This window comes from Syngnathus leptorhynchus, chromosome 5 (genome assembly GCF_054491065.1).
Source record: "Syngnathus leptorhynchus isolate UIUO chromosome 5, UIUO_Slep, whole genome shotgun sequence".
NCBI classification, from domain to species: Eukaryota; Metazoa; Chordata; class Actinopteri; order Syngnathiformes; family Syngnathidae; genus Syngnathus; species Syngnathus leptorhynchus.
This window is the reverse complement of record NC_141199.1, coordinates 6,617,079-6,630,535: the sequence shown is the minus strand read 5'-3', so window position 1 is coordinate 6,630,535 and position 13,457 is coordinate 6,617,079. Positions and strand designations below refer to the sequence as shown.

General features: G+C 40.3%; 1 protein-coding gene across 1 annotated transcript; it reads left to right on the top strand.

The window, feature by feature from the left end:
- Positions 1-2,081: 2,081 nt before the first annotated feature.
- Positions 2,082-12,131, top strand: LOC147056574 (coiled-coil domain-containing protein 40-like). Its single transcript, XM_085912891.1, has 24 exons — positions 2,082-2,151; positions 2,407-2,465; positions 2,736-2,857; positions 2,979-3,039; positions 3,120-3,238; positions 3,364-3,424; positions 3,508-3,593; positions 3,916-4,003; positions 4,093-4,202; positions 4,407-4,490; positions 4,613-4,832; positions 6,407-6,564; positions 6,885-7,007; positions 7,313-7,434; positions 7,826-8,069; positions 8,158-8,340; positions 9,038-9,283; positions 9,629-9,842; positions 9,924-10,093; positions 10,166-10,257; positions 10,338-10,452; positions 11,297-11,485; positions 11,565-11,612; positions 11,816-12,131. Exons 3-24 carry the CDS (start codon positions 2,741-2,743, stop codon positions 12,050-12,052), a joined length of 3,087 nt encoding a protein of 1,028 aa, XP_085769017.1. The 5' UTR covers positions 2,082-2,151; positions 2,407-2,465; positions 2,736-2,740; the 3' UTR covers positions 12,053-12,131.
- Positions 12,132-13,457: the final 1,326 nt, after the last annotated feature.

Genomic DNA, 13,457 nt, shown 5'->3' with positions numbered 1-13,457 from the left:
TATTTTTGTATAAAAAGATTGTATTTTCGGTTTTAGTTACAGAGCAGTTGTTAATTTTGTTCATGAATTGTTCATTTTGCACATATTTGTTTTTCTCATGAAATAAAAAGCATTAAGTTACTCACTAATTACTCAATTTCTTGAGTAGAGGGTTGACTGGTGGGACTGATTGACAGAATATGTTTTCCTTCCACGTGGTATGACTAGAGAATTATGTTTTGCTGAAAACTGCCAGGAGCCTGTGCTACGAGAGCCCATAAGTGATTACAGAACAGAACAAAACTCAGAAGAGCCAGAGCAAAAGGTGGGGGCTGCACCTAGACAAATTTTGTGCTCTGACGTGTGTTACTGATGCCATTCTTAAGCGGCAGTCACGAGGGCATAAACCCATGGCCTATCCAGCTCTTACTTAGAAATGCTCTCTCACGTGGATTTGCAGCCACTCCCATGTTTACATACCATGCAGGGTCCAAAGAAGGTTAACTTGGCAAGAGAACACAATATTTCTGTTTCGGTTTAACTTTTAATCCCACTGAAAGAAAATCATGACGAATAAGATCAAACTGAAACAATTAGGTGCACATTTTGAAAACGTTTTTAACTCTGTGTGGCTTTTGATGTATTTGCTCTGATGAACTTATGGCAAATGGACAACAACAATGACATTTCATTGCAAATTGTTTAACTAACTGGAGAACAATTGTCAATAGAGACAAAGCCAGGATCAGATTTGTGTGGTACAATCACAAGCATTCATGTTTACATTTGTTACAGCAGAGTACTGTGCTTTTAAATAGAGGATGAATTCACACCTTTGTAATGGGTCATGGCAACATTACACAGTCTGATAACATCACACAAGTGTGTTGTTTTGGTTTGTGGGGGAAGTAAGCATGACAGTGGAGTTATATATTAGAAATCTCTATTCATACGAAATGTACAAACATGATATACTGTGTTGCAGGAGTGAAAGTTGTCATGTTTGGCGTGTAGGTATGTGTGTGTGTTTGTGTCTGTGTGTGCGTGCGTTTATAAATGAATTTCATCATTAAAATATTTTGCTAATAAAAGTTTTTTTTTAAGTTTAAGTTGTCCATCCCTAACCCGTTGGAAACAATGGATATATGCTGCACATACAGTAATTGCCGAACAAACCTTGGGTAAATTTCATATTTTTTGGGCAATAAAACCTAATTTTCCTTTTTGAATTTATTAGTTAAAATATAAAAGATGGAACTGCAGCTAAACTACTACTTCCATTCATGCATTTCTGCACATATTTACCAATAACCTCCATGGAGCACAATATGTTAGTCTTGATTATGTCAGGAATTCGTCATATCTGGAGCAAAGAAAATTATTTTCCATCGCCAGTTCTACACTTAAAATCAAAAAAATCAAAAGATAATACATAAAATGAAAACACTCTGGTACACATATGGTGGTTGATGTGGAACATACATGCCTGGCAACCTACATTGGATATTGTTTTGCAATCTACTGTAAAGTTGACAATATAAAACCGGAGGTTAGTGATTCAATCCAGGCCTTCCTCAAAGAATTGGCTGCCCTCTTTTCTGCTGCACATAATGTGAGTAAGGCAACAAAACAGGCCATCGCTGCCTATTTTTCCAAATGGAACCATACTGAAGCGACTCAACCACCCTCACTCACGTAGTCACGTCCCTCTGCTGCCCCGATGTGGCGTTTGGATGTCATGACATTCCATTTAGCAATTTAGTTCCTCAACAACAATCAAAAAATAAAAATGATTCAAATGTATTTTTTTAATCCTTCGTTCGTATTCTGCAAAAAAAAAAAGATGCTTTACATTTAATTGATGCAGTAATAAATTACACATTTTAATTTTAGGAAGGGGCGACTCTAATGAATAAAATAATAAAACTATGGAATGTAAAATGTAACTTGATTGTGATGTGATTTGTGTTATAAATGTGCTCTGCAACGTATGAGCAGTATTATTAATCGAAAACAATAAATAGGTTTTGGCTGAGGTTACCTGTGAGATATGTAAAATGTGAGGAATTTAGCAAAACATAATAGCAAGCAACATCAGCTCGACAGCACGTCTCTGCGTTTTATGGCTGCTATGACGACAATCAGCAGCGTGCATTGCTAAATGACTAGAAGGTAGGGAGACACAAGAGCAACATCTCACAACCCACGTCAGCACGAATACACGTTTGAATTAGGACACAATTGACAAAGAATGAACGCGTGTCAATGGCGCAGCAGCGTAGGTGCGTGATGTGTTATGAGTGTTGATAACGCTCCTATTAGTCATCAGTCATAATCAAACAATGGGAAATGATTTACGTTCAAAGAACCCTCTCTCTTTCTCTTTATGATGTCCCCTAAATGTGTACCTTTTGTACTATATTGCAGCCCGAGGTCAGAAGATTAGAAATTTGAACTTTTTAACCGAACCATCAACAAATACACTGGTAGGTAACGAAATAATTACACGTTAGATAATTATCTTAAATTGTCGTGAATAATAACTATTCTAACGTGGACAATCACCATACAAAATTCATAGAAATTTTTATTTTCACGGTGGATTCAAAATAAGGCAGTCAGTTGTGCATTTTGTAATTCTTGCCTTTTTATAAAACATATATAGGATACATCATTTTCTTATGGCTTGAATATGAATACAACTGACTGTACATGAGAATTTATGAATCATCTGATTGTTTTGAATATTTTAATAGTCTCAATGGACAGAGCTGAAGACGTGGGGGCCATGGAAGCAGAAGAGGGACAAAATGAGCAGCAGGATGGAAACGACCAAGCCGCAAATGACGGTGAAGCAAATGAGTCACCTGTTCCTCAGGTAAAAGTCTGGTACTGTCCAAAAACCTTGACTAGATGTTTTAGGGCGTTTTGTTTATTTTTCTAAACCAAATGATGAATACAAAATCATTGTCTTTAACCTGTGACTTTCATTTTCACAGAATGAGCCTGGATCTGAGCCGGTTGATGTGGACTCACAGCCAGAAAGCCATTTTCTTTCATGTTAGCATAAATAGCAATCCAAGCAATTATATGGAAGCATGTAATCACATTTTCATCTGAGTGTTTTGAAATTTCACTAGCTTCAGTTGAGACAGCTGAAGACCAGTTAGAAGATGCAGAAGAGGAGCAAACCTTGCAGCAGGATGGAAATGACCAAGCTGCAAATGATGGTGAACCAAATGTGTCTCCTATTCCGCAGGTAAATGTATCGTACTGTCAAAATGCCCAGACAGTATGTTGACGGATTTTAATCTATTTTTTTTATTTTTAAGACAAATGATGAACACAAACTCACCATTAAAATTACTGTCACTGTTTTCACAGGATGAGCTTGGACCTGAGCCTGTTGATATTGACTTGCAGCCAGACAGCCTTTTTCTTACATGTTAGCATGAATTATAATGCAACCAACTGTATATGAGAATGAAATCACAATCTGATTGTTTTGAAATGTTACTATTTCACCAGCCTCAGTAAACCAGTTAGAGGATGTGGATGGAATGGAGGCAAATGAGGGAGAAATGCAAACTGCAAATGTGTCCCCTTTTCCTCAGGTAAATGTTTGGGACTTTCAAAATACCTGAGCTGACTAACTCCGGTCCTTAAGAGGCACTATCCTTCGCATTTTCAATGTTTCCCTCATCTAACACACCTAATTCAAATGATCAGCTCATCTGCAAGCTCCGAAGCTTGATAACAATCCTGATCCTTTTGAATAAGGTATTTTAGAGGGGGAAACAGCTGAAACCGTTGAGGGACAGGTTTGGACACACTGGGATATTTTCTTTTTTTTTTTATTCATTTTTAAACCAAACCACCACAAACATCACTGCCAGATTCATTGTCTTTAACCTATCACTGTCATTGTTTTCACAGGATCAGCCTGGATTTGAGCCAGTTGATGAGGAGGGCTCACAGCCAGACAGCAGTGGTGCTGCAGAACCTGTTGTAAACACACTTTCTGGTCTGTTTATTACAAAATCTACTGGGTTTTATGGATATTGATAAGGCTTATATGCAAGATATTATACCCTCTCCCTCTTTTTGTTTCAGAGCAGGAACATTTTCCATCCCACCTAATGAATACAATCGAGGAAAAGGAGGATGGGGAGACAGTTATAGATGAGGACGAGGATGAATTTCTTATTCTTGATGCTGAACACGTGTGTGGCTTTTCTTTTGTTTTTCCCAATTATTATTTGTGATACAGAAGATATGGTAACAGCTGATTACACATTTGCACATACTGTCTAGTATCGAAGCAGATGTATGTAGGATGTAAAGAGTAATGATAAAGCCAAAGCGTGTTATTGAATTCCGTGTACAAACCAGAACGGCTCAAATGTTTTTGTTTCATCTTTTGACAGCCTTTGGTGGCAAAGAAACAAGCAGCACTGAAAAATCAACTCACCAAAGAACTTGAAAGACTTACCATGCAACTAAGACAAGAAGTGGGATACGAGTATTTTTTTCCAATTCCAAAATTTCAAGATCTAAGTTGCTGTGTTGCCCTTGCTCACACATACAATCAGGTAAAAGTCTAATCATGTTGCTCTTTGTGCTATCTGTCCAGGTGGGCTTGGAGAGGATCGAAGCAGGCCAAACAGAGGACTTATATGTACAGGTGTTCAGGGAACAGGAAAGATTAAAAGGACTCCAGGGTCGATTAGATGACCAAAAAAAATCTAAGCTCTTGGGCGAAGAAAAACAAAGACTAGCACAAGAGGAACTGAAGGCAATGAGGGCTTGCAATTCCAACATTAAGAGCAAGAGCGCCAAGACCAAGGCCAATGGTGAGTCTGTCTGTCCATCCATCCATCCATCCATCCATCCATCCATCCATCCATCCATCCATCCATCCATCCATCCATCCATCCATCCATCCATCCATCCATGCATGCATCCATCCATGCATGCATCCATCCATCCATCCATCCATCCATCCATCCATCCATCCATGCATCCATCCATGCATCCATCCATGCATCCATCCATCCATGCATCCATCCATGCATCCATCCATGCATCCATCCATCCATCCATCCATCCATGCATGCATCCATCCATGCATCCATCCATCCATCATCCATGCATCCATCCATGCATCCATCCATGCATCCATCCATCCATCCATGCATGCATCCATCCATGCATCCATCCATCCATCCATCCATCCATCCATCCATCCATCCATCCATCCATCCATCATCCATGCATCCATCCATCCATCCATCCATCCATCCATCCATGCATCCATCCATGCATCCATCCATCCATCCATCCATCCATCCATCCATCCATCCATCCATCCATCCATCCATCCATCCATCCATCCATCCATGCATGCATGCATCCATCCATGCATGCATCCATCCATCCATCCATCCATCCATCCATCCATGCATCCATCCATGCATCCATCCATGCATCCATCCATCCATCCATCCATCCATCCATCCATCCATCATCCATGCATCCATCCATCCATCCATCCATCCATGCATGCATCCATCCATGCATCCATCCATCCATCATCCATGCATCCATCCATGCATCCATCCATGCATCCATCCATCCATCCATCCATCCATGCATCCATCCATGCATCCATCCATCCATCCATCCATCCATCCATCCATCCATCCATCCATCCATCCATCCATCCATCCATCCATCCATTGCTGAACCACTTTTCCTCACGAGGGTCGCAGGCTTGCTGCAGCCTATTCCAGCTGACTTCGGGCAGTAGGTGGGTTACACCCTGATTTGATCGCCAGCCAATCACAGGGAATACATAGACAAACAACCAGTCACACTCAATCCCTCCTACGGACATATTCATTCATACAACAATAACTCATAATGTCAATGATGGTGCAGTTGTACACTTGCTTGACTTGTGTGTGGGAGCATTGGATTGTTTCCCGCTCAGTGACGATGTGAGCTGTGAATGATTATTCATCTCTGTAGCCTGCGACGAACTGGCGGTCAATCCAGGGCGTAGTCCGCTTTTCGCCCAAAGTCAGCTGGCATCGTCTCCAGCACCACCTGCGACCATAAACAGGATAAGCAGTGTTGACAATGAATGAATTCATAATAATGCAGTGTACATGTAGTTTCACTTTTAACCAACTGATGAAAAACATCATTGATAGTTTTAAGAGTCAATGCATTTGGAAATGTATCGTGAACTGTAAGCACGAAACCAAGATATGAACAGAACCATGGATTATTTCAACCGTTTCACCCCTAATATGCAAGCAATGTGGTGGGACTCTACTATATTCTCTTGTGCATTTAAGCATCAGATATTGAACATCAATGTCAGAGTCTACTTTAACATGTCTGTGTTTCTTTCTTTGTATAGCATTCAAGCTGCAGGCCGAATTAGAAAAACTTAGTTTGCATGTTACATTCACACAAGAAATCAGTGAAAGTCTGCATTCTAATGTAAAAGCAACAAAGAATATCACGAAAAAAGTTGCAACGGAGAAATCAAAAGTTGAAGACCAGAAACTCAAGCAGGTAAACTGGCTCATGAAATACAGAGAACTTGACCACAATCTGTTCTATGAAGGTTATTGACCTTCAGTATGTTCAGGTATATAAGATAGTTTTTCTAATTAGAATTTATGGAAGTAATAAGTCAAGGGTCAGAAGACACTTAGATTGCACCAAGGCTTGAAATAACTTTCTTTCTTTGGGGAGTAGTTTTGCATAGAGGACCAACTTTCTCATCTTCAGGAGCAATTTATTTCCAGGTTAACAAAGGCTTTATTTATTGTTCAAAGAAATTCCTCAACAGATGGTGATTATATTTAACAAACAAATTGCTGTACCAACAGGATTTGTATGTTGAGCGCCTCACATCGGAATTGGACAAACTGAAACAACAGATGGACTTGTATGAGGTTCAGACCTATGCCCAGGCAGAGACAACACAAGCAACCAAAGAGGCTCTTTCTGAGGTGTGTACTGCACATACTACCCACAATCCTCAAACATCCCAAAAGATGTTTTTGAGGATTGTCCAAAGACTGCTAATTCACTGTAATTGTGAATGTGAATCTGAGAATGTGTGTCTTGTATTAACCCTGCGACTGACCGGCGACCTGTCCAGGGTGTTCCAGCTTCTCTCTTTTACTCAGCAGGGAAATGTTTCCACCCTAATGAAGACAGGCGGTGTAGAAAATGGATGGCTCGATAGATGTACGGAATTTCATTATTCCCGTGAAGGAGTAACTCCTTTGTCTTTATGCAAATGTCTGTTCAGGCTGAAATGCAAATGGAGTCTCTGGCGATGGCACAAAAACAGTTGCTGCAGCAGTGGAACAGCAGCCTGCTTAATATGAGGAAGCAAGATGAGGAATTTGGAGCATTGCAGCAGGCTGTAAAGTAAGGATGTTTTACAAACACTGGAATTGCATGTTCCGGTTTATAAGGAAAAAAAACGAGAATCTTGAAAACAGGTTTTTCATATCTCCTCAGTCTTTGCGAAGATTGCTTCAGTTATTGATTCATTTTTATAGTCCAGTTCTAAAAAAGTACGTGAGAAAAAGTGTAGCCTTATCTCCTGAACTACACGAGTGTTTTCAGTTTCTCTGCACATTTACACTTGTTATAATTTGCATTTAGTTCAAACAGACATTGGTTTGAATTAGTGCCACAATGAAGAAATAATTTACTTTTAAATTTCCTCTGCAATATATTAAAGCCCAGCAACTAAAGTACATTAAATGATAGCTGTGTTGGGTCAATACAGTCACGTTAGCCATGTTTCCCATAGCATTGCTGAGCATCAAGTGATCGTGATGGACAGAGAGATTGATGGCAACAAGAAATATCTCTCTGAACTGCAAGAGAAAAGTGAGACTTTGACCATGTTGCTGAACTGCGCGCAGATGGACTGCGATGTCACAAAAAAGATGATTGCTCAGAAGCAGGCACAGCATGAAGCTCTGCAGGAGCAATACAGCGTCTTCCTTCGTGCTTTGGGGCAGACGGAGCGGACACTTGAAGAACTCACTAAGGTTGATCGACCACTTCTAAGGATGCTGATGTGATTTTCTTGAACAGATTATTATTATGAATATGTGTATATGGGTTCTACTTGTTCAGACGCATGACGGCCTTCAGGATGATGCGTTTGATCAGAGACGAAAGCTGGAGAAAAGCAAAAACAGGCACCTGGAGTTAGAGAATTCAATCATGACTCAAATGCTGCAGAAGATCATGGACAACAAGGCCGCTCAGTATTACCAGCGACTCACTAACAAAAAAGCCGCACTCAAGAAAGAGAAGGTAAACTGAGTTTCTAGCGAGCATAACAATAATCAAGTCTCACATCCAAGCCCTATTTTGTGTATAGTCTGAGACATAGTAGGCTGAAACCATTGCTTGAATATCTCAAAGTACCAATAGAAAGTCTACGTAACGGTCTTTTGCTGATCACTGGTCAATCTTGTTTGGGTACAGTTTCACCAAAGTAAATCTTCTAAAGAGAAACAACATTAGATACAATCCATTCTTCCTTCATCGTTTTTTTGTCGTTACTATTGTGAAAAAAATCATGGAATTGATCATTTATTCCAATCTAGGGTTAAGCTGTCATCAACAAGCCTCTCATTTGCACAGGCAACATAAAAGAAAAAAGGCATACAAGTATCCAAAGAAAACTGCAGTTAAAAGTAAAACTTGAAATACAACACCCTAACTGACAAACGTACAGATATGATTCCTGATTTTGACGAGTGAGATTTTGAGATTGGTGATCGATTTTCTCTTAGTAGTATAGGCAGTGCACTATATCATGACCAAACAATAAAGCTTGACACCGACTGCTGCAAAATTAGCTTTGGAATAATGAATTACAGTTAGCCTAGGACATTATTTGATTTGAACATCCCCTTCCCACAGAGTTATTTGATATTCGTTGTGCAAACAGCAGTGGGGAAAATGGCAGTACGTATTACGTTCTTGATTCCCTTTCGTCATCTAGGTCTTTCAGCTGTGGCAGCTGGAGAGTTCCGTAATGGCGGCTGCCCTGGAGAGCAATGTGATCAACGAGAAACTGGAAAATTTGGCCCGAACGCAGAAGGAGCTTGATGAAGAAATAAGAAAGTACAACAAGGTGATCGCATCAAACCAGACTAACAGTTCATCGATTGATGCACTCATCGGACAGAAGCAGACCACCATTACAAACATCAACAAGAAAATTGAGCTCATTGCAGCTCGAACTGGGGTAAGGAATCCTGTTTACCTCCTTATGATTAAAAATAGCTCTGCCTCGCATCGAATTAAAATTCTTAGCATCATAAATATTTATATTTCCATCGGCATACTTTCTGGAAAATGCTATAACATACCCGATGTGTCATAACAACCCAGATGATGCCCACAGATTGATTGGGACCCTCCCTGACCAACCTTGCATGTTACAGTTTTATCTTTGCCATCCAGTAAAGACGTGTGTGTGTGTGTGTGTGTGTGTGTGTGTGTGTGTGTGTGTGTGTGTGTGTGTGTGTGTGTGTGTGTGTGTGTGTGTGTGTGTGTGTGTGTGTGTGTGTGTGTGTGCACGTGTTTTCAGCATGAAGACCTCAGTCCGCTGCAAATCAAGGTAGAAGCGATAAAGAATCAGACTGAGGCATTATCACAAAAAATGAAGAATGATCAACAGATGTGGCTAAAGCATCAAGGAACACTTATAGGAATAACCCTGGAGATTCAGTCACACAACAAGGAATATAACAAACTGCAGGGAAAGTACACTGTGATCTGTCAGAAGAAGCTTTACCTGGAGCGTACGTTACATCTTCAATGAAGCAAAGATACGCAGCTATAGATATTTGCCAAACATAATTCCTGAGTTGGTATGCTTCCAGGCCAGCTTGAAATCTTGCACCGTGAGGAAAATGAGGTGGAGAAGAGCAAAAAGATGCTGCAAAGAGATTTGCTAAAGCTCAATACTCTTCTGAGCAAGAACACACAGCTGCGCCTTGCTTTGGAGCAGGAGAATGCTGTGATGGAGACTGAATTCCTTCACAAACTCAGAGTATATCATGACTTCGAAGTCTCTTCTAACATATTGTTGCTGGATTCTTATGTAACCTAACATAATGTTTAGGAGGCGGAACGGCAGTCTATAGAGATGGAGACCAAACTGGAGAAGACCCAAGAGGAAAAAGAGAGAATTATCAGCAGTCTGGTGGAAGCTGAGTCAGTTGTTTTGTCAATATCAATTCCTATTTTGCCCTAGTCAACAATGTATGCAACTAAGCCTGAGTTTGATGTGACAGGCGTCAGATTATGCTGTGGGAAAAGAAGACGCATGTTATGAAAGAGACACGTTTAGTTATACTAGAGGGTCAAGAAGAAGTCCAAATAATGAGGGATGATGTTCACCGTATGGAGGTACAGACTTTCTTCTTCTAGGAGATGTGTAATCATCAAGGTGTGTCAGGTTTCAAATTTCTCACTTGTCCCATATATTCCATATAAACAAGTGGAGTTGCAGTGTGGTGAGGGCAGGTCACAAACACATCTGTGATTATTATGTGTTTTTGAGATATGCATATTCTTCAGCAGTAGAGGAGTCGCGCAGTAACCAGAGGATGCGCTGTTTGATTCCAGCTCGACCTGGGTCATTGGTCATTGTGTCTTTTGGCAAGACATTTCCCCACTCACACTAGTGTATGAATGTTTGATGGTGGTCAGAAAAGCCGTAGGCGTGGAACTGCTGTGAGCATTTTTGTGATGCATCATCTACGAGTCTTTGCGTATAGATTTCTACAAAAAAGCGGAACATAAATCCAATGCATCAGAATTATTTTCATGTGTTCTTTTATTGTTGTTTATTTGTCATATATGACTTTGACCATTTGTAAATATTCAAGTACAGCTCATTGGCAGCACCATAAAGAACAGGCAGTCATTTTTGTCGCAACTCACATCGTAGTGGATGGATGGATGGAGGGATGGATAGCAAGAGAGCGAGAGATACTTTATGGATCCCAGGAGGAAATTCGGTTGTTAAATACAAAAACGATAGCAAAAGATGGAAAGAGTATAGATCTGATTAGATTAAATAGACTGGTTAATAATAATTAAATAGATCAAATAAATAATCTACAAATCACAGAACCCGCTTTTGGCCACAGAGTTTGCTAAAACTTAACTAGGATTTGCTAACATAGATTCCAAATGTTGAGATGCTTGTTTGTGGAGTACCGTACCATGGATGTGTTTATTATTACAGCGTTGGCTCAGTTTGCTGATGAAGCAGCGTGAGCAGCTACTACGAGACAGTGTGGCAGTTGTGGAAAGGAGGGGTTATATCATTGAGCGCAACGAGGTCATGGCCCGTAGTACTCAAAAGCCCAGCATCAAGGGTGAGCTCAATCTGATGAATGATGGCTTGCGGCGAAAGATCAAAGAAACAAACAAGGTGGTGAATCGAGGCATACTACATTGGATATATACATTGAGGGCCATTGTACAACTAATGTATAATATAAATATTTCAGTTGGTGAAAGAGTATGACCAGGAGATCAAAGAGCTGCAAGAGGGTCGGGTAAGTCAGTCAGATCACATCCCTTGTTTGTCATATATTATTCAGATTCAGATTATTTCTAAACTCAAATTGTTTTGTTTTTACTGTTATGTAAAGACTGGATTGTTCTAATATTGAATCAATTTTTTTACATTATAAGATGGAAGTGAAAGATTTCTGGTCCTGTCAGCTTTCCTATGACTGTGTACAATTGTCCATCACAGGAAGAATTTCAGATCAAGGCCAAGAAGATTCAGGAGATGATTGATGGCTCTCCATCAACCACTACTTCACTTGAAGCTGCTCTGCAGAGTGAGACGGAGCGATTACATACGATCAACGATATAATCAACCGTGTGTGGGTGGAAATGCCCAAGTACCAGGGAGCACTTTGGAAGGTGCTGCGGTCACTGTCAGAATTTACAGAGTCTGAAGGAAGCATCAACAGTGGAACAAAATGAACAACAGTACTACAGGAGAATGAGGGGTTGATGAATATTTATATCTTAAACTATTGTAAACCAACAATAAAAACATGATTTATGGAAACACTTTCTGTGGATTGTGGTTAGGTCTTCCAAGCCACAACTGAGCAGCGGAGGTTAGCGAGGGTTTGCACATGGCCTTAATGTTGATTTTTTTGTAAGGGCGCACAGTCAGGGTTCAGCGAGGTACATGGCTCTCCACTCATTTAAGACTTTTAAGACAGGATGCACTTATACAGCAAGGTTCTAGTGACCCAGTTAAAATATTTTTCCATGGCCCATTCTGTTGAAGTAAACATATTCAGATGGCAGGTTTTATCAAGCTTTGTTAATTTGAATTATCAAATCAAGTAAGCTAATAACACGACACCAATCATTTTAAAACTGTTTTATCTATACTTACCAACACTAATGTTCCCTGGCTTGCTGGTGACCATGACTTGCTCGTCAGAAAGACGTTGTCGTAGACACTTGTCACATGAAACGTGTCTGATCAATGGGGAAGCACCCGCCCACGGAAGGATTTTTGTCAAAATAATTCATGCATGTATCATCCAAACTGCTTTTCCTCACGATGGTCGCGGGTGTGCAGGAGCCCATACCAGCAGTCTGGCAGGTAGGTGGGTTACACCCCAAACTAGTCGCCAGCCAATCACAGGGCACTTATAGACAATTTTTCATACCCACAATCACGCCTACAGACAATTTGGAGTGCTCAATCAATTTACCGTGCATATTTTCGCAATTTGGGAGGAAACCGAAGCACCAGGAGCAAACCCACGCCGGCGAGAACATCCAAACTCCACACAAGTAGACTGGAGTTGTAATCGAACCCTGAACCTCTGAACTGTGAGGCAAATGTGCTAACCAGTCGGCCACCGTGCTACCCTGGTATAGAGAATATGTTGTAATCACTGTAAACACTTTAATATTGATTTATCAAAACAAATATTTCCCAGTGTTCCATATGTTTGTAGTGTGCTGACATGAGCACAAATCACTAACCAGTGAACTCACAAATCATTACCAAGGTAAATTCGTCTCTTTCCACCACTGTGCAGAAAGTAAGATTGCTGCAAACTAAAGGACAGCACTTGGCCTTGGGACTCCTCTTTTTTTAAATGTATTATCTTTCTAAATAGTGGCTATAATGGTTAGAAAAGGCACTTAAGAGTGACAATATCCATGTTGGCAACACTGAAGACAGTTCGCTACTTGTTTGCTTGCACTGTTGCCACGTACGCACATCAGAGCAAAAAAAAAAAGTACTCATCTGATTTTTGTTTGAATTATTATTATATATACTTCAAAGGCTGCAGGGATTAGGGATGAGCTGGATGTGGCCCCTACCTTGCCCGGATGTGCTGTATCACTGAGGGGC